The sequence below is a fragment of the Camellia sinensis genome, chromosome 12 (genome assembly GCF_055761805.1).
Source record: "Camellia sinensis isolate YWXY chromosome 12, ASM5576180v1, whole genome shotgun sequence".
NCBI lineage: Eukaryota > Viridiplantae > Streptophyta > Magnoliopsida > Ericales > Theaceae > Camellia > Camellia sinensis.
Window position 1 is genome coordinate 125,626,282 of NC_138972.1, and position 22,382 is coordinate 125,648,663.

Below are 22,382 nucleotides of genomic sequence, written 5' to 3' on the forward strand. Positions count from 1 at the left end.
TAGCGCCCTGTTTAATATTGGCGCCCTGTTTAAGTTTACACCTCCTTTTGTTCTCTCTCTCATACACAGTCTGTGACCACCGCGTGTGTGAGGTAGGTAAAAGCTGGAGACCAATTTATTTGGTTGCTAAAGGTTGAACGGACCAAATAAAATCATCCTCTTGCGTGTGTCAATTGATCTCAGCTTTGTCTTCAACTTCAATCGATCTTCTGCTTCTTATCAGAATCATCTTCAGCTTCAATCATCTTTACCTCATAACAAAATTAGCTTCGATCGATGTTCATCTTCAATCCGGATCAGCAGCGTCTGAGCTCATACTCCGTAGATCTGTCTTTCTAATTTATTATTTAATTATAATATGTTTGATTTTCGTTGCTTTTTCATCGATCTGCTCGTAAAAGTGTTGATCGCCAATTGCCTTTGCTGATTTTATGAATTGTTGAGATTTTGATTAGATCCGAGTGCTTAGCTATTGAAAGCTGTAATGATTCTATGAAGCCTTTTTTGATGATTGGCTTTGGGATTTTCCTTATTGAATCATGAGATGTGAGATTTGATTTTTTTGGCCGATTAGAGCCGGTTCAGAGTGTTTGATTTTCACTTACATTGTTATTCAATTTGCAATTCTATGAGTTTGATTTGTTTTACCTTGGGAAGATCTCAGAATGGATCTCATTTTTTCCTTCATTTTGAGGTTTTACTTTTTATTCCATTTGATGAGCACTCGTGTTACTTATACACCTGATAGTAGGTACATCCAACCCATCTTAGACTCGTATCTTTTCATGTTATGCATGACATGGCAACATCTTTTTGAAGTGTTTGTCAACATTGCTATTGCATGTTTTTGGAAAATACTCAAAAAAACGTTTTTAGATATCTGCACTGTATATACTGAATGCTATGTGCAAATTTGTATATGTGTGGAATTAAGAAAAATAGATGGATTAAATCATTTGGTATGTCATTTTCATTGTGATAGCAGAAGTTATCTTAAGTTGGAGAGTCCTTTTGTGTCCTACAGGCTACAACCTTGTCAAGTTTAGATACAAATGGGGTCCAATGGCCATACGAGTAGACATAAATTTTTATTTTCTATATGCAACGTAGCTGTGAAATGAAACCAAAGTTACAGATTGGTTTTTGCTCTCCATTTTATTTTCTTTTGAAGTAATATGTTTTTGTGTGCAAGTAATTGTGTATGTAAGACTAAATGTGGATCAATTAGTATTTTCCTGTGCATGACATATTGTGTCCCATTACAATCACCATCAATAGATATATACGAATTTGCTTTAGGTATATGTATATCCTTTATCCGTTTTTAACTTTGGTTATATATCATCCTAATGCTTGTTATTGCCCACATCCAGATATTTTCAAGGCGGATGCACAGTTCTTAGAGAATGAGAAGCACTATGAAGAAGTGAAAAAGACCATACTTGGTGAGGAGTCCGAGGATGATGCTGATGCAGATTCAGATGCAGGCTCAGGTGATGAGGATGATGAAGAATTTGATGAAGAGGATGAAGAGAAGATGGAAATAAAAGATGAGACAGAGACAAATCTTGTAAACCTTCGGAGGACAATTTATCTAACAATTATGTCTAGCATTGATTTTGAGGAAGCTAGCCACAAACTATTGAAAATTAAACTAGAGCCAGGTCAGGAGGTAAGTAATATAAGTGATCCCTCAAAGTTTTTATCATATAATTAAAGCAATGCTAGATTCATATTTTAAGCATAGATTCATGCGTGTTCCTGGTGCTGAAAATACCAAGTTGATAGTCTTGTTGGTTGCCTAGGTGTGCATTGATGACCATGTGATATAATCTCTTACATGATTTAAGTCAATTGTATGGTGGTAAATATTTCCTTTTGATGGGTCGACTGGACTAAAATGTTTGTTTTTTTTAAATGCACTAAACTAGTTACTGTAGGACAATCTTTACTGTATTTAAATTAATTAAATTTTGTTGTGTACTAAACAACAACCAGAATAAAAAGAAATAAAGGAAATGAGAGAATTTGTTTGATTACAAAAATCAAACTCGAAATAAAAATAAAAATAAATAAATAAAAACAGGTTTTATTTTGTTACAAAAATAAAATTAAAATCTGATTTAAATAAATAATAAAACACTGAAAATAAATTAAATAACTTACTTGATTTAATTTCTTCGAATTATAATCTGATCAAGTCCAGTGTTTGACACTGTGTCCTTAAGACAGATTCATTCTCTCCACGGTGCTTTCAGAAATTGGACGTCTATCTCCCAGGATGAAATGATCTACTACAAACAATAGCAACACTACAAATTGTTTGCCTTACGAACACACTAAATGTTTACACTCTTTCTTTCAGAAAATAAATGCAGCAAAATGCAGAGATTTATATCAGAGGATGGAGTACGAAAATTGGAGTAAAATCCAAATGGGAGGCTAGTCTATTTATAGATGTAAAGGTGTCTATTGGTTTTGAATTGAACAGGTATGAAACTTGTTGGTTTTGAATTCAAACAGATTTGAATCTGTTGGGTTATATTTCAAACAGATAACAAAACAGGAAGGGCCCTGTTTGGGTGTGCAATAATACCAGACTGGTTTATTTCGGGAAGGGCTCTGTTTGGATGTACAGTAAAACCAAACTAGTTTAATTTTGAATTATGGATTTTATTTTACCAAAAAATAAAATTAAATTTAAATGTTTTTGGCCCAAAAAGATTAGTATTAGGCCGAACAAGCCCAACCCAACCTCACACCACGCACCCGCGCCTAAGCCTAGCCCAGCCCGCCCGACCGGACGGACGGCGGCGGCAGCACGCGCACGCGTGTGTGGTGATTTTTGGGTCCAATGGGTCTAGCCCATAACCTCTCCCTCTAAAACACTTGGGTACCCCTTGGGGCACACCCTAAGTACCAAACCCAAGCCTTATAAACCCATTCAAAACCTCTCACCAAATCAATGTGGGACAAGCCATTTTACAACCTTAAGGAATTTCCACCAAAACTCCATTTCCATGGAGCACACTTTGGCTTCAATTTCCTATTCACTCGGTAATGGTTTTGAGCAACCAAATATACCACATGAATCACAACGCGGCATAGAACGCGTTACCACTTTGGCCCGTGAAAATCGACGCACGGGGCCCACCTAAAAAATAGATTGAACTTAGGAAAAAATTCTGGTTTTACCCAGAATTTATAACCATTTCCAACAATCCCCCACATGAATGGAATTTGATGACAACGGAAATGCAACAATATGCAGTTTTATCGAAAGAGTATAAGTCGAACATATCTTGCATCAGGATAGGTAGTTTTCTGCCTTGAACCTTCCCTAGTGATAACCTATCGGACTTACTGGCTAACCAATGGACGCGATGCCTTGAATTGTTCAGCCGTTTGTGTAAGCCAAGACAATAGATTTCACACAAAATATCTTCTAACACATCGTGGATCTCACTGTTGTGTTCATTTTGGCCTTGAACGCGCCTGGTTTTCATAAGTGTTTCTAGAGAATTTAGCCTCTTCATTCTCATAGAACCGGCCCCAGTTCAACACTCATATAGGTGATTCTTATTGTGAGTATCTCCTTATACTCGTCTTGATTTATGTCTCAATCAAGATATAAGTAATCATTAAAAGCAAAGCTTATCCTTATACCCCTGCATACAACATATGTTGCAGATATTACTCTCACCATAGGAATGGGTAGGGAATTTTTAATCCCTTGGTGATTTCTGGTGAGCCATACATAACTTAGTTATCCCTTTGAACTTAGTTCATGGGATCTCCAGTCATATAAGTAGGGTTACCATTATGACGATTCTTATGTAATAGGCTTTAATCTCATCCCCTTCGATAAACTATACACTAGCTCTTTTGTCAAACCTTTTGTTAACGGATCCGCAATATTCTCTTTAGATTTTATATAATCTATTGAGATTATTCCGTTTGACAACAATTGCCTTACGGTATTATGTCGATGACGAATATGTCGTGACTTACCGTTATACATATGATTCTGTGCCCTGCCTATTACAGATTAACTATCACAATGAATGCAAATAGCTGGCACAGGTTTTGGCCACATTGGAATGTCTTCTAAGAAGTGACGAAGCCATTCTGCTTCTTCTCCTGCTTTGTCCAAAGTAATGAACTTGGATTCCATTGTGGATCATGCGATGCAAGTTTGTTTCGTGGATTTCCAAGAAACAGCAGCGCCTCCTAGAGTAAAGACATATCCACTTGTGGATTTTGAATCTTTAGTATCCGATATCCAATTTGCATCACAATAACCTTCAAGTACTGCTGGATATCGAGTAAAGTTCAAACCAAGATCACAGGTGAATCTTAGATATCTAAGAACCCGAATGATCGCTTTCCAATGGTCTTCTCCGGGGTTACTAGTGTACCTACTCAATTTACTAATAGCATAAGCTATATCAGGACGAGTACAATTCATTAGGTACATTAGGCTTCCAATGATTTGGGAGTATTTTAACTGAGACAATGCATTACCTTTATTTTTCGATAAATAAAGACCGATGTCTACAGGTGTTCTAGCTAAATTCAAATCATCCTTGATATATTTATCAAGAATTTTCTCAATATAATGAGATTGAGATAATGCATATCCGTCAGATGTTTTAGTAATTTTCATTCCTAATATTACATCTGCGACCCCCATATCTTTCATATCAAATCTTTTGTTAAGCATTTGCTTAGTTGATTTGATCATGTTTTGACTGCTTCCAATGATAAGCATGTCATACACATAAAGACAAACTATGACATATCCTTGGTCAGTGTTTTTAACATAGACGCATTTGTCACATTCGTTTATCTTAAACCCATTAGTAAGCATTGCATGATCAAATTTTTCATACCATTGCTTAGGTGCTTGTTTTAATCCATAAAGGGATTTTACAAGTCGACAAACTTTCTTTTCTTGTCCTGATACCACAAACCCTTCGGGTTGCTCCATATAGATCTCTTCATTCAAATCACCATTTAAGAAAGCTGTCTTAACATCCATTTGATGTATTTCTAAATTAAACAACGCTGCTATGGATGTTATTCTTGTCACAGGGGAATATATGTCAAAATAGTCCAGACTTTCCTTTTGTCTGTAACCTTTAACTACAAGTCTTGCTTTATACTTGTCAATTGAACCATCTGCTTTCATTTTTCTCTTGAATATCCATTTATATCCAAGAGGTTTAGAACCTGGTGGAAGATCCACCAATTCCCAAGTATGATTTTGCATAATGGATTCAATTTCATTATTAACAGCCTCTTTCCACAAAGGTGCTTCAGGACCTGTCATTGTTGCCTTAAAGCTTTGAGGTTCATTTTCTACCAGGTATGTCAGAAAATCTGGACCAAAGGATTTTGATGTTCTCGCTCTCTTACTTCGTCTTGGTTCATCATCAGTTAAATCCTATTGATCAAGACTATTACTAGTCTCTTGTGTTTGATTGTCATTAGCCTCTTGACTTTGTGTATAATCATAAGTTCTTTTCTGTGAACTTAATTCCTGTCCTTTCTTGTAAGGAAAGACATGTTCAAAAAACACAGCATTCCTTGACTCTATAATAGTGTTCACATTTATATCAGGTATTTCTGATTTATAAATCAGAAACCGATATGCACTACTATTCTGAGCATAACCAATAAACACATAGTCTACTGCTTTTGGTCCAATCTTAGTCTTTTTAGGAACAGAAACTTCAACTTTTGCCAAACACCCCCACACTTTTAAGTATTTGTAGGAAGGCGGTCGACCTTTCCACAATTCATAAGGAGTGTTGCTGGTTTTCTTGTGGGGTATTCTATTAAGAACATAATTAGCAGACAATATTGCTTCCCCCCACAAGTTCTGTGGTAAGCCTGAACTTAGTAACATGGCATTCATCATTTCTTTAAGGGTTCTATTTTTCCGTTCAGCAATTCCATTTTGTTGTGGAGAATAAGGGGCTGTAGTTTGGTGAATAATGCCATGTTGTGCACAAAATTCATTTAATGGTGCATCATATTCACCACCCCTATCACTTCTAACCATTTTAATGGTTTTACCAAGTTGATTTTCAACTTCTGTTTTGTAGAGTTTAAACATTTCTAAGGCTTCATCTTTACTTCTAAGTAAATAAACATAACAATATCTTGTGCAATCATCAATAAATGTTATGAAATACTTTTTGCCTCCTCTAGATTGAATAAATTTTAGATCACATACATCAGTATGAATTAATTCTAGAGGTTCGATTTTTCTTTCAACCGATTTAAATGGAGCCTTAGTTAGTTTCGCTTATACACAAATTTCACATTTATGATTAGGATTAATTTCAAACTTTGGTATATAATCTAAACCAATTAATCTACGCAAAGCATCAAAACTCACATGTCCTAATCTACCATGCCATAAATTTGACTCAAGAATATTAACAAAAGATGTGTTATTCTTATTCATAGTAACTTTCGGTACAACTGTCATTACATTCAATTTAAAGAGACCATCACTCATGTATCCCTTACCAACATACATACCACTCTTTGTTAATACAAATTTATCAGACTCAAATACAAGCCTAAAACCATTTTTACTTAACAAAGAACCTGAAACTAAATTCTTCTGGATGTCAGGTACATGCAGTACGTTGTTGAGGGTCAGTTTTTTTCCTGATGTCATCTTCAAGATTACTTTTCCTTGTCCAGCCACAGTAGAAGTAGAAGAATTTCCCATGAAAAGTTGTTCACCATTTGCAGCCTCATTGTAGGTAGTGAACATCTTCTTGTCCGCACATATGTGACGAGTTGCTCCAGTGTCAACCCACCACTCTTTGGGATTTCCAACCAAGTTAGCCTCAGACACCACAGCAGAGAGGTTGATGTCATTCACTCCGTCAAAGATGTAATCCAATTCTGTTACATTGGCTTGATTGATGGTCTTCTTACTTGTACTTCCATGATCCTTCTTAGGGCGGCGGCAGTCAGAAGCTCGATGTTCAGTCTTGCCACAGTTATAAAATTTTCCTTTGAACTTCTTGTTGCCATTGTTGTCATCTTGTTTAGGACCATCTCCAGTAAACTTCCTCTTTTTGTTATGTGGTTTATGAACTTGTTCAACCACATTAGCTTTGGACTCAATGAAATTTTTCCCATTCCTCTTTTCAGCCTTTCGGTTATCTTCCTCAATTCTTAATCTTACAATCAACTCATCCATGGTCATCTCTTTGCGTTTATGTTTTAAATAATTTTTGAAATCTTTCCAAGCCGGCGGTCACTTTTCCACTAAAGCAGCGACTTGGAATGACTCGCTAAGAGACATACCTTCTTAATGAATATCATGCAAAATTATTTGAAAACTTTGAACTTGAGAAATTACCGTTTGGGAGTCTACCATAACAAAGTCCAGAAATTTACCGACGACAAATTTCTTCGTGCCGGCATCCTCCGTCTTGTATTTCTTCTCCAAAGAATCCCACAATTCTTTTGCTGACTTCAAAGGATTGTATACATTATACAACATGTTGTCAAGGCCATTGAGGATGTAGTTTCTGCATAGAAAATCTGAATGTTTCCAAGCATCTACAGCGGCAACAACTTGCCGATCACTTTTACCCTCTTTAAGTGCTGGAGCCTCTTCATGGAGAAACCGGGCCAAATTAAGAGTTGTAAGATAGAACAACATCTTCTAATGCCATCTCTTAAACTCGGTACCGTTAAATTTTTCTGGTTTTTCTCCATGATTGATTGGTACATAAACATGGTTCTGGATCGATGTTGGTGTAACAATAGGAGTACCACTACCAAATGCAGTTTCAGTTGCAGTAGCCATAATCTCTGATTACAAAAATCTGAAAAAATTAAAACACAAATTAATTTTCTAGTTACTAAAACCGGAAAATAAATTATAACACAAAATAATTTTATTTTCCTTGTTACTAAAACTAGAAAAATAAAATATTACAATAATTTTCTGTAACACAAATTAATATTCTGCAACTGTTAATGACACCAGTATATTACTACTAGTTGTTAAAGAAAAGAGACAGTATATTACTACTATCTGTCAAATAGCATAAACACTATTTGTTTTTCCAACCAGAATATGTCTTTATGAAATTACAGAAAATTAAATACAATGAAGATTCCAAAAACGGTTCTGTCTTAAGATTGTATGACAATCTTCACTGTATTTAAATTAATTAAATTCTGTTGTGTACTAAACAACAACCAGAATAAAAAGAAATAAAGGAAATGAGAAAATTTGTTTGATTACAAAAATCAAACTCGAAATAAAAATAAAAATAAATAAATAAAAACAGATTTTATTTTGTTACAAAAACAAAATTAAAATCTGATTTAAATAAATAATAAAACACTGAAAATAAATTAAATAACTTACTTGATTTAATTTCTTCGAATTATAATCTGATCAAGTCCAGCGTTTGACGCTGTGTTCTTAAGACAGATTCGTCCTCTCCACGGTACTTTCAGAAATTGGACGTCTATCTCCCAAGATGAAATGATCTACTACAAACAATAGCAGCACTACAAATTGTTTGCCTTACGAACACACTAAGTGTTTACACTCTTTCTTTCAGAAAATAAATGCAGCAAAATGCAGAGATTTATATCAGAGGATGGAGTACGAAAATTAGACTAAAATCCAAATGGGAGGCTAGTCTATTTATAGATGTAAAGGTGGCTATTGGTTTTGAATTGAACAGGTATGAAACCTGTTGGTTTTGAATTCAAACAGATTTGAATCTATTGGGTTATATTTCAAACAGATAACAAAACGGGAAGGGCCCTGTTTGGGTGTGCAATAATACCAGACTGGTTTATTTTGGGAAGAGTCCTGTTTGGATGTACAGTAAAACCAAACTAGCCCGACCGGACGGACGGCCAGCGGCGCGCGCGCGCGTGTGTGGTGATTTTTGGGTCCAATGGGTCTAGCCCATTTTGCCCATAACCTCTCCCTCTAAAACACTTGGGTACCCCTTGGGGCACACCCCAAGTACCAAACCCAAGCCTTATAAAGCCATTCAAAACCTCCCACCAAATCAATGTGGGACAAGCCATTTTACAACCTTAAGGAATTTTCACCAAAACTCCATTTCCATGGAGCACACTTTGGCTTCAATTTCCATTCACTCGGTAATGGTTTTGAGCAACCAAATAGACCACGTGAATCACAACGCGGCATAGAACACGTTACCACTTTGACCCATGAAAATCGACGCACGGGGCCCACCTAAAAAGTAGACCGAACTTAGGAAAAAATTCTGGTTTTACCCAGAATTTATAACCATTTCCAACAGTTACTATTGTGTGATATTTATGCATTGACCTGGGGAGCGTTTGAATATGTTTAGTTGCTTTGAGGTAAATAATGTGCTTCTTCTTGTTACATACAAAATGCATACTAGGAAAATAACTATCTCATTATTCGCATTCTCTTCTATTTCTTTCTTTATCCTCTTTGTTGTCCTTTGTATATGACCATACATTTTGTTTATGTACATGGAAATAAGCAACATGAAGAACTAATTAAGATGACACAATCTTGCATAATTAGCTGATCATTTTGTTAACCTTCAACAAGTTTTAATTGTATGGACACTTACTGAGGTCTTAATCTGGCTTATGCAGATGGAACTTTGCATCATGCTGTTGGAACGCTGCAGCCAAGAGAGAACTTATCTGTGGTATTATGGCCTTTTGGGGCAGCGGTTCTGCATGATCAACAAGATCCACCAGGAAAATTTTGAGAAATGCTTTGTGCAGCAATATGCTATGATCCATCGCCTTGGCTAGACAGTTTTGCAAAATTTTGAGAAATGCTTTGTGCAGCAGTTTTGCACAATTTTTTTAGAAAGCCAATGGCTAGACAATTGGGAAATTAAATGTCAAAACATTAGTGTTTATGTTTTGCACAATTTATACATTAACTTTGTTAAATCATTAAAGGTGAAAGGCTTCAAGTTTTGTGTCATGTTGGACTTCCAAGAGGATATAGCTTTTGAGAAGACATGTTTACTAAATTCAATTTGACTTGAATATGCCCTATGCTGCACTACGGTTACATATTTTCATCTTTATTTAAATGGAATTCAATTATTGTTTGATGATTTAGTGGAGTTACAAAAAAGGAAATTTGTTAATTGTTGTTCCTAAGCTTTTTCTTTTTAAAATGTTACTGTTCCTTAATTGTGGTTGGGTTGAATGAATTTTGTTTGATATTGGATTGAATGTTTATAAATAAAAATTGATTGTTCCCCAAAAAAAAAAAAAAAAAGAAGAAAGAGATTTGGCGACTAAAAAATTGGTCGGCAAATTCTACACTTTTGCGACTAAAATCATTGGTAAACAATTCCTTACTTTTTGGCAACTAATCTGTTTGGTCGTGGAATGTAACAATTGGCGACTAAGATATTTGGCCGGGAAAATATCACTTTTGGCGACGAAAGTGTTTTAGTGAAAAAATGGATTAGTCACAGTAATGATATATTTAGTGACCAAAAATTTAGGCCACAAATCCAACTTTTCCTGACCAACAAAAAATTTTAGTCGCGAATTATTTTTGCCGACCTTCAATTGGCGACCAAAGTAGTGACTAAAAAAATTGGTCGCAGATAACTTTTGCTGACTAAAAATGCTCTTTTAGTAGGGGTGAAATCGGTTCGGTTCGGTCGGTTTTTTCACCATTTTTGCACCGAACCGATCATTTCGTTTTTTATATTTGTAAACCGAACCGCCCAGAAAAATGACATAAACCGGCGCGGTTCGGTTTATTACGGTGCGGTGCGATTTTTCGATTTTTTAGCCTTTTTTTTTCCCTAGTTGGGCCTCACATTTTGGGCCTATATTTCAATCCATTTTGCATAAAATTTGGGCTCAGGCCATGTAATTCCTACATATGTTTGGGGCCTCACATTTTGGGCTTATTAATATTATATAAGTTGGTTCGATTCCGTGCGGTTCGGTTAAAAAAATCAAAAACCGAAAACCAAACCGAATGTGCAGAAAAAAAAAACCAAACCGAACCGAACACTTGAAAACTTAAAACACCAACCGAAAACCGTTCGGTTCGGTCGGTTCGGTCGGTTTGGTCGGTCCTTCCGATTATTCTTTCACCCCTAGCTTTTAGCGACTAATTTTTTGGTCGGTAAATGTGTTATTTCTTGTAGTGTTTCAGCATTTATAGTGAGTTCCATTTTTACCAAATGATGGACAATTAATAAAAAAAAATACACCATGTTAACTTAGCTACATAACCTTATCTGTTATATAAAATATTTTATCTACAAGTCACATCCTCTAACTATGAACTCCATTGGCCCCGTTTAGAAATTTGACTATTTTAATAAGTTATTTTAGTTTTTGACTATTTTAATAAGTTAAAATAATTATATTTAGGAAGAGAGTTTGATTTTTTTTTTTTTATAATTATATGTGATATTTATGAGAGAAAAAGTGAAATAATTATGGATTTGATATGTCATTTTATCTTATTAGTTATTTTAGCATATTTTGTCTAGTGTTATTTTAACCCTAAAAGCCAAAAAAACTTCTTCCCAAATACTCCCATTATAATAATATATATTTGTTGGTTATATATTTTGTATAGGCCAATGACAGCTTCACACGTGGCACGTAAAGGGTAATTTGAGGAGTTAATGCAAATCTTCAATCAGCAACAGACATGTGGCAGTTCATATTGGTAATGGTGGGTCTGTGTTGCATGGAAGCAGTTAAAAGGTGCGAGGTGACGTGACTCAGCAGTTGCTCACAATTCAAATTTAAATTCAAGAGGGAAGCCTAACTACAAGGAAGGCATAGTGAGAGCAAATTGTTCAGGACTATAACCAATGATCGTAGAAGAGCATTTCGACGGTTGGAAGTCCACTTCGACGGTTACCATTAGAAAGTATAAATAGCAGAGAAAGCCAACAATAGAGAGACCTCAGACTCAGATCCAGAAATCAGTTGTTAACTTCATATTTTTCTTTCTAGTCGTTACATTTCCAGTTCTTAAATTCCTGAACTACACTTCATTTCCTAATTAAGAGTAGTTTCAAGTAGTCATTACTGTAAACCTTTTCAAAACTGGGTCATTTCATTATAAGTTCCTATTTACTTAATGAAATTCAGTTTTTGAACTATTTTGTACTTGTGATCATTTGTAAGTTTTTCCTAAACAAGCCGCCAGTAAAAATCCTGTCCATTGAGACTGAAAGAATTTCAACATAATCGCTGAAAGAATCCCAGACTCAAATCCAGAAATTAGTTGTTAACTTCATATTTTTCTTTTCAGTCATTACATTTCCACTTCTTTAATTCCTGTATTGCACTTCATTTTCTAATTAAGAGTAATTTCAAGTAGTCACTGCTGTAAACCTTTTCGAAACTGGGTTATCTCATTGTAAGTTTTTATTTACTTAATGAAATTCAGTTTTTGAACTATTTTGTACTTGTGATTATTTGTAAGTTTTTCCTAAACAAGCTACCAGTAAAAGTCCTATTCATTGAGAGTGAAAGAACTTCAACATAATCGTCTAGTAATTAGTTGGCAATTAAAAATTCTGTAAGGACTTATTGATTCTTATTAGCACGCTTTAAATTACATAATTAACTTTTGAAAACTAAAAAAACTAACAATATTTGTTAAGAATATAATATAAATAATATATATTTTAATAACGGTGGTGAATTTGACTGCCTATAATTAATATATGATACGAAATTCATAGATGCAAAATATAACAGTACTTTTAAAATCATTAATGAATCAACCGAAAATCAGGGATTATTGTATAGAATAAAATATAATTACAAAGTGGTGGTATCAAGAAAAAATTGATTCCCTTTTTCTATACACACAAACACAATGAACTCATCCTAAGTTAAAAGTCATCAATGCAAATCACACCCCATTTTCTATTCAACTTTTCCCCCAAAGCTATTTGACTCACTATTTCTTTCACTAGCCAACCATAATGTTGGCTTATATAAACAACCAATAAAACTGAAAAAACCACCAACCTAATCTTCTCTTTTCTAAAAGAGTATATTAACACACCTATCAGATATAATCATCTCATATAAAGGAGATCACATTTTTGTGAAATTTACATTCTCCTATATAAGAGAGTTGTATCTGATTATATAATTAACTCTTAACTTTTGTACAAGTATGAGGTATGTTTTTTTCTTCACAAATCTATTCTTATTCATAACCTTTCTCCTTTCTTCTTCTACCTTTCAATGTTCATAGTAGCATAGGATTTTCACAAGTGAACAAAGCTCTTCGACTCGCCAAGTTTGCTTTTCTTCTGAGCCTCAACATCTTCATCTTCATCTTCCTCAAGATCTCGTTCTTCGTACTTCAATAGAGAGTTGTATTCAACTTTGTGGCCATAAATTTTGATCAAGAACAAGTACAAGCACATGGCACAAACAGTCACAAGAATCAAGAACCAGCTAAATTGAAGGTTGACTAGTGATTTGGCACGCTCTAGTGCTTCATGACTGTGGCACCGGACAACTTTGTGACCTTCTTCCAAGTTCAAGTAACAACCTTTGGGCATGAACGCTGGGGTCCAAAGCATGAAGCCCATGAACATGAGCCAAACACCTTGGAATAGTATGCTAAGAGACCTAACAAAGCTAATTAAGAAACTCTTAGGATTTCCAATACCCATGAGAGTGGTGACGAGGGATACAAGTATGACAGATTGAAGGAGCAAGTGGTATTGGCCTTCGACACCCGTGTGGTCGGCCGAGTGGAGGTGGAAGAGGAGGAGTTGTTGGGCGAAGGCGATGGCACCGAGCAATTGGGTGAGGCCATATTGGGCTTTGGGCCCCATTCGGTCAAGGATGATAGCAAAAGAGGCATAAACAAAGAAGGTCATGGATATGGAGGAGTGTTCAAAGTTGTGGAGATGGTTGGAGGGGATGGTGCCATCTTGGTCCAAAGGTTGGTGGTCGGCCGGCCCAATGAATAGCTCCATGGCTATGGACATGGAGCAACCTCCCATGATCAAGAAGAGCTCTAAGTACCTTAACTTTGAGGTGGGGAACCATGGTAAGGATGTGTAGTTGGGGTTGACAGCATGGAGCTTGATATGATTAAGGAGGTGCCATAATCCAATGACAAAGAAGCCAAAGCCAGGTGCTACATGTCCCACCAAAGAGCCCATTTTATGTGTGGACTTTTGTTCTTTCTTTTGCCCTTGGAGAGAGAGAGAGGGGACAAGGCCAGGAGGAGAGAGGAGGGAGTTGAGAGAGAGGATTGAGATGAACAAGGATAGATGGGGCAACAAAGGGTGTGTCTTTAATTATGAAAGCAAAGGTCTAGAGGCTTCTATGTTGGGGGGGGGGGGGGGTTGAAATTTGAACTTTTGAGGTTATCAGTGAGGTGGCTTGCAAAATAGGATAATAATATTTGACGAAAGACCCCCCCAACTAGAAGAAGATGATTTGTATTTGTACAACGAAGAGGGCCCAATTAGACTGTTCAAATGGGAAAAAAATTGCCCTATTTTAGTTTGGGCATTCATAAAATTCACTTCTTTTTTTTTCTTTTTTTTTTCTTTTATATACAACATAAAAAACTTATTTGATACAATGTTATTTGTTTGTTTCATGAAGGTTATTTCAAGGAGCCCAAAATCTACATGACCCACGAAAGAGTCCAAAATCTATCATTTTTATGAAGGTTATTTCAAGGATAAATTTCCAAATGATTCTTCTTCATGATTATGCTTATCTATCCATCTAATACTTCAAGTGTTTTTTTTTTTTTTAGCCGGGCCAATCTTGGTTGGGGTTTTCACAAATTGTATTATTTTTGAATAAAAAAAAAAAAATTGGATTATTTGAATGGTAGATTCTTCCAACCATGTGTTTGTGACAAAAAAATGATAAACTTAATGCACAAACAAAGTTTGATCTATTGACCCTAAGCTATGAGTTTACATCAGTAGCCCAATTAATTTCTGTTCACTTCAAGTCATCAACCCATCTATAAAAATAAAAATAAAAAGTCATCAAAAAATTTGTATGCAAAATGTCAGTTTCTATTAACTTGGCCAACAAGTTGATAGATGCCAAGAACATGAGCATTTTGTGTGTATAAATTAATGAAGGGGCATCATCACTTTCCAGTAGTTAATTAAGATTGAACAATTCATTATAATGATACATTTGTTTGGATTAATTAAAATTATTAAGCAATAGAAATTATCTAGTCTTCTCACAATACTATGTTTTCGTTTGGGATGTGGGTTGACTTTTCAATTTTTTGATTATTAAGCCTCGTTTGGTAACATCACTAGTCACTAAAAAAATCAAAAAATCAAATATCACTTTTCTCTCTACTTTTTTACGCATATTTTTTGTAAAAAATCAAAAATTCATCCCAAACATACTAGTTTTTTTACATCATATTTTAGCAAAAAAATCAAAAAATTACTAAAAAAATCTATTTCCAAACGAGGCCTAGTATGGGGTTAAAAAGTCTTATTTGGAATGACTTATTTAGTTTTTTTAACTTTTGTCAGAAAAAAAATATTAATTATGATTTAGATGTGATATTTTATTTTATTAATTTTTTAATCTATTTTATCTTTTTATAATTAAAATAGACAAAAAAAAATCTTATTCCAAACGAAATCATATGTAACTATGTGCCCGACGAATAATGTTTCATGATTTTTTCTAGAATTTTTTTTTTTTGGTGTGCGTTACATATATTGTGATGTTCTGGAAAGGCTGAATTCTTATTCAGTATGGTTTTGTATACGTCCAGTATTCAATCCGGACGGGTCAATTTTTGTACGATCACATGTGTCATATGTTCATATGACTGTTCATGGTATTGGAACATCTTGAACCTTCCAATTTGAATTCTAAAATTAAGGATTTTGAAATGATCCATTCCTTTTTTTAATGCATCATTTTGTTCTTAATTTTTTTATATTTGTTAAATAGATATTATTAATTGAATTAAATTGATACAATATAAAAAAATTAAAAGACAAAGTTGTTTTGAAAAGTTAGTTAAAAGTTAATTTTTTGATTTTTTTTTAAAAAAATGTAAAAAAAATAGAGAGAATGATATAACTTAAAATAGATTAAAAATTGATTTTTAGCTTTTTATGTTCTTCCCAAAAGAGACCAAAATTAATATAATTGGAACCATAAGAACCATAAAATTAATACAAGTAATAAATTAAAAGACACGAATTTAATTTGACCTAAATAATGTTGCTTGAAAATGGGCATGATGACATTACTGGAAAGAAATTATGCTGTGGATTTTAATTATTATTCTAATTGATTAAAAATAATGCTATATATACTTGTTAGTTTATTAACTGATGCTTCAATTGATGATGTGGCAAATTTAAAAGGTTTTTGATATTTGCAAATTGTATAACAGTGATATTATATGTACCAATTAGTATACTAACTAGTGTACCAACACTAGTTATGATATTATTATTGATCTTACTCATTAATAACATTACAAATACCAAAAATCTCTTAAATTATGTCAAATCATCAATTGGTACATTAATTAATAAACTAATTATTCTTTGTATAATGAGTGGGATAAATAATAATGTCAGAACTAATGTTGGTACATTAGTTAGTACATTAAGGCACTACTAAAAATATAATTTTTTGCGTCTATTTTTTTGCGACTGATTATTTAACCGTCGCAAAAAATCACTTTTTACATTAAAAAAAAATCACAAAATCATTTAACCCGTGTTCTTAACTTAAAAAATAAAATAAAATAAAAAATCATCTAAAACTTGAACTATCTCTCCCTTTCACTCTTATTTCCCAAATTTGTCTCCAACGGTGGTGTAGCTCATTTCCTGTTGTTGCCTAATCTCTTTCTCTCTCTCAAAGTCTCTCTCTCGTTCGACTCTCTCTCGCTTGAATCTCACTGTCCAAATCTCTCTCGCTCGACTAAATTTGAATCTCGATTGAATCTCACTCTTACGTGATGAAGATTTGAATCTCGCTTGAATCTCACTCACTTGATGAAGATTTCAATTAGACGTGATGAAGATTTGAATCTCGCTTGAATCTCACTCTCACGTGATGAAGATTTCGATCGGCTGTTGATGAAGATTTCGATCGGCTGTTGATGAAGATTTCGATTGATTCATAATCGAGATTCCTAATCAGTAAGCTACTTTCTATGTATGAATCCAACTCTCTGTCTTTCTCGGTAATCTAGCGTATTTGTTTCATGCCTAGTTGCTGAATTTCTGTGTTGATTTATTCTGAATTTTTGTGTTGATTTTGATCATTCTTTAATCTGTGTTGTTGATTTATTAGGTGATTCATCTTGTTTTTGCTAATTTAAAGTTATACAGATAGATAGAGACATGATTTCGGTGATTGATCTTGTTTTTGCCAATTTGTTGGCTTATTTCTGGTGTTTTACCAGATTCTATGAATGAATATTAATCATAGAATATTAATCAAAAATTGATAAATAAATAAAAATGAATATGATAATAGGACTAGCATCATTTAAAACTAGAATTTAGTGTATATTGCTCCCACAAGGACCAGTCCTCTATAAATTCTACCAAGAAAGCTTTAGATTCGTTCACATTCTCTCTCTATGAGAAATTAGTATTTGGACAAAGCTCAAGCCTCTCAAGTGGCCAAAGGCTTTAAAATTAGGAGTACCTACTACAACTTTCAAAGTTTTCAAATGCCAATCTTCATTCTATTTGATCTCTCTGTTCTATCATCATCATCATCATCATCATCATCATCAGTGCCAGCAATTGCAAATGAAGAAGGAAACTAATTAAGCCTTGTCGTAGAATGTAGTAATTTATACTAATATTATTTCATATGATTATGTATATCATAAGCTATTTTGAAGAGTAATGCTAATGCATCATCATCTATCCATGGCAAATCTAACTTAAAATCTACCAGTCTACAGTCACATTTCTGTATCAGATTTAACAATGAAAATTCCACTGCAAATGCAGACAAGTCTTTTAAGCTGTAAAAGAAGAGGGATTAAAAAAAGATTGTCAAGTCTCTAATGTGAAGTTTTAATTCACAAATTTATATACACGTTCATCAAACGTGCAGTTTCATAAATCAAAACAGATAACATAAAACAAAATTCATATGGTCACTAACAGTGTCTTGTTTGAAATTCATATGCAAAAGGTAACCATGCAGATATCCTGTAAAAGAAATTGCCCCATAAATTGGCAATTTGTGAAACCCAAAACAAGAACCTAATTTGTAATTGATTAGTAAAACAAGCAACCTTCACCAAGAACATATACAATTTCATTTCATGATATCCAAAACAATATTCCTCCTCAAGTCAATATATCTAGATGATGCAATAAGTAAGAGAAAAGTGAACATGAAAAGAAGGCAAAGTTCAGTGAGCTCCTTTTTTAATTTGCAATGCCAAAAGGATTAGTAATTTCTTTCCTTCACAACATTTGAGAGAGGCAAAACACTTTTTATAGAGCATTAAAGTCTACAGCCAAGGGTGATGTGGCTACCTTGAAATCTCTTCCCTAGTTGTGAATTTCCCTGATTAATGTTGGAATTCCTATGATGAAATTAGCTATAATTTGTGGATATGAACTCAAGTACTATGTTTTGACTTTGGACATGTGTGCCAGATAAGGATGCTATCCAAAATCTAGGGCCGGGAACATGGATAAGTTTATGCTTATGAATTTACTTTATTGACTGAGAACAATGATCTATATGCATGCAGAAGAGCAATGCAGAGCAAAAAAATGATGAAAAATAATAGTCACGGTATAGTCTCCTTCGCCAGGAGCCACATATAGCTCACATATATGTATTTTTAAGATTACTGTAGATAAAGAACCTGTTTTTTGTGCAAATTAGTTTGAACATGTGTGGCAGTCTCAAGTTGTTGACACTGGCAACAAGTCTCAACTCTCAAGATGCAAATCTTTCTCAAAGGATGGGGAGAAAATGTCATACATGTCATAACAAAGTAGTGGGTAAAGGTGTTTGTTCCACCGAACTTGAGAAGCTTTGTTATCATAAAGAGGCAATTAGAAACACCAATGGGGATGCAAAGATACGGTGAATCCAGGAGATCTGGGAGAAACATGTCCATGCTGGACTGGCTTATCTCTCTTTCTCTATCTTTTTGTTTTTTTTAAACCTTTTCTTACATTGCATTATTGCTGTTAACTCTAGAAAAAAATACACATTCTGAACTTCACTTTTTGTGTTAATGTTCTTTGAGAATTTCAGCTTATATTATATAGATTTGGGATTTGGGATATTTAATGCATCTGAACTAGAGGTCATATGCTGTAAGTTTAAGAAGTTCCTCTTTTTGGTGGTAACAATCAAAATAATTTAGAACTCCACTTTATGTTGAATATTTTCTCCACATAATCACTTTAGAACTCTTGTCATGGTGTTTTTGTCCATTTTTGTGAATCCTTTTACCCTTTGAACTTCATATTGAAATGTTAATATGCTTTTGCTAACTGTGGTTAAAAAATAAAAAATAAAAATAGAGTTGTGCATTTACTTATTCCATGTCATACAATGGTATGTGTTAATTTGCTGCTGAAATTATTTAAAAACTTGTAGGCAAATGAGTGAATCGGATCTGTTTTAAATTAGTTATCTTTTGTTAGTTCAAGCTGGCCTACCTCTTGTTATTTTGCATTTATTTTCACTTTTTATTCATTTCCTGTGAACATTTTGCTAATGTGAAATATTTGGGCAATATTTGGAAGGCTTGGAACTTTCAAATATATATATATATATTTCAAAGGCCTTGAATTCATTCAATTTAGTGCAAAACAGAATTTAGCCCTTTATCTGGAGGTATATGTGTATGTATGTATTCATTGAGAGATAGAAAGAAAAGAGAAGTGATATAAAAAAAACTAGTTAAAAGCTGGCTTTCCTTAGACCTTTTTATTTCTACAGCTTGTTTAAGGATGCCCTTTTCTTTTTGCAGTTTCATTTGGTGAAATTTCATGGTCTTTGACCTTTTTTATCATACTAAACTGTGCGCATTCCTTAAATTTCATTCATGAATTACGAGTTAAACAACAAGTGATTTCAGGTGAAGCAAATGGTGATTGCAATTATGATGGAATCTGACGTGAAGCTAACTGATGAACTTATTGAGGCTATTATCGACAAGGTGAGAGTTTCTCCAATTTAAAGTGTTTTCCCTTCGAATTATTGTATCCCAGATTGAAATCTGGATTGTGACATGTTACCTTTTTTCAATCTAATTGCACTATACCCATAGAAGTGATTAAAATTGATAATTTTTATTTTGGCAGTATATAATTTTTATCATTAATGCCTGAAATTTTTGTTGCATAGGTGCAATGTGGTGATGTGGAACTTGAAAAGAAAATTGATGAGAAGATTGGCCAGTTCATCGATAGAGTGGAGAAACACCCGAGCAAGAAAATTAATGAGAAGATTGGCCAGTTCTGGATTTTATTTTTTTCATAAAAGAACTTTTCTCAAGTTTTTAGTTGTAATAACTTTCACATATGGCTCAAATTTTGAGACTCAAATGGAATATTCAATTAAACTACAATGTTATACTGTCTGGATTCTTGTCATTGCTATTCCTAAAGTGCTTAATGCTACAATTTTTTCTTCTTCTTCTTCTCTTTTTTTTTTTTTTTTTTTTTTTTTTTTTGCGACGGTAACAAGATGGTCGCCAAAAATCATGTTAGCGTTTTTCTTTGTTTTTTGCGACGGCAGAATAGCGGTCGCCATAAATAGTTTAGGCGGTCGCAAATAATTTGCGACCGTTGCTTTGCCGTCGCAAAAAGTATTTGCCACCCCCACATTCGCGACCCCCATTTGCCGTCGCATGGGCCGTCGCAAAAAGTCTTTTGCGACTGTTATTTATTATTTGCGACGGTTTATAGCGGTCGCAAAAAGTGTTTTTTTTAGTAGTGAGGCCATGTTTGATTCACAACACTAATAGTGAGGTATTAATAATCCTATTAAATTAGTGTGGTATTAGTTATCCCACCCCTACCCCATTACTAATAATCCTACAAATTTGTTGGATTAATTATCCATTGGATTAATAATCCTAAACCAAAATGTCAAAACAAACATAGGATGATTGGGCCCACGGATTAATAATCCCAATCCTATGCTTTAATCCTTCCAATCAAACATGCCCTAAGTAGTTGTTTAAAATGTGCTATATAAGTGCACTTTTTGATTTTTTTGATTAAAAAAGTAGAGAAAAAAAGATGTGTAATAAAATATTGTAGTAAAATCAAAATGATAATTTTATCCTTCTGACTTTTTGACTTTTAATTTTTTAACTTTTTGAGTAGTTGAATTTAAAAGATAAAATAATAGTATAAACTTTTTTTATACACAAGTTACCCTCGAGTAATATAACTTTTTTAATAATATTTTGACCTTTTAATTTTTTTAATTTATTTTAAATAAAATCTAATTAATACATATAATACCACCGATTAAGACCATCTCCAACGGTGAACCAAACCCAGCATCAAATTCAAATTTTGATGAAAAATCTACTTTTTCAAGCTCCAACCGTTGCACCAGATTGATATCAAAATGAGATTTCAGCAAAAAAAGCATCAAACTGAGAACGAGACACTGATTTTACCAAATCACTGTTACTGACCGTTGAAAGAGGTACACCGGTCAACCAGCCGGTTGCCCGGCCGGTTGACCAACCGGTCAACCAGTAAAAGATTCAAACAGTTCAGGAAAAAAAAGTTCAAACCGTTAAAAAAAAATAATAAAAAAAAATTTGCCTAACCGGTCAACTGGTCGGTCGACCACCCCTGTCGTCCCGAAAAAGTTCAGAAAGTTCAAAAAAAAGTTCAGACAATTCGGCAAAAAAAAAAAATTTGCCTAACCGGTCAATTGGCCGGTCGACCACCTGGTTGTCCCGAGATAGATTTGGTGAAAGGTGAACTGTTAGAGCGAGTGGTATCAAATTTAGTAAAATGGGTATTTTTGACTCAAATTTAACAAAAAATTTGAGTAACCGTTGGAGATGCTCTAATTAATGATGGGCAATGAAACACTTTGATCAGTGTCGGCCCATAAAAAGGTTTATATCCTTTATTGTCCATGGGCTTTCTTATTTGGGGCACAGTAAACAAAGGCTTCATGGGTTTGAAAAGGCATCTCAATGGCCATTGGTGTTGATAGCCTTCAAATGGGTAATTATTCGGTAATTTTAAAATACAGGCCTGTTGTATTTTATAGTCCATGTTTAGGAAGTGAGTTTTGGGACTCTTTTGGTTAAAATAGTTACAAAAAATAAAATAGAC

The 22,382-nt window shown here is 34.0% G+C and overlaps 2 protein-coding genes and 1 long non-coding RNA gene across 4 annotated transcripts; 2 read left to right on the plus strand and 1 right to left on the minus strand.

Moving 5' to 3' along the window:
• The first annotated feature begins 303 nt into the window (after window positions 1-303).
• Window positions 304-10,222, plus strand: LOC145804764 (pre-mRNA-splicing factor CWC22-like). Its single transcript, XM_082899812.1, has 2 exons — window positions 304-1,672; window positions 9,664-10,222. The coding sequence occupies exons 1-2, from the start codon at window positions 1,304-1,306 to the stop codon at window positions 9,826-9,828; spliced, it is 534 nt and encodes a 177-aa protein (XP_082755938.1). The 5' UTR covers window positions 304-1,303; the 3' UTR covers window positions 9,829-10,222.
• Window positions 10,223-12,798: 2,576 nt separating this feature from the next.
• Window positions 12,799-14,656, minus strand: LOC114317007 (uncharacterized). Its single transcript, XM_028263701.2, has one exon. It carries the CDS (start codon window positions 14,211-14,213, stop codon window positions 13,302-13,304), a length of 912 nt encoding a protein of 303 aa, XP_028119502.1. The 5' UTR covers window positions 14,214-14,656; the 3' UTR covers window positions 12,799-13,301.
• Window positions 14,657-17,155: 2,499 nt separating this feature from the next.
• LOC145804271 (uncharacterized) lies at window positions 17,156-20,689 on the plus strand. 2 transcript variants are annotated; one of them, XR_014345900.1, is made up of 3 exons: window positions 17,156-17,232; window positions 20,150-20,230; window positions 20,419-20,689. It is a non-coding gene; the product is annotated as an uncharacterized LOC145804271 (long non-coding RNA). The 2 variants fall into 2 exon arrangements; XR_014345899.1 differs by having other exon boundaries at window positions 17,156-17,216.
• The last annotated feature ends 1,693 nt before the right edge of the window (window positions 20,690-22,382 follow it).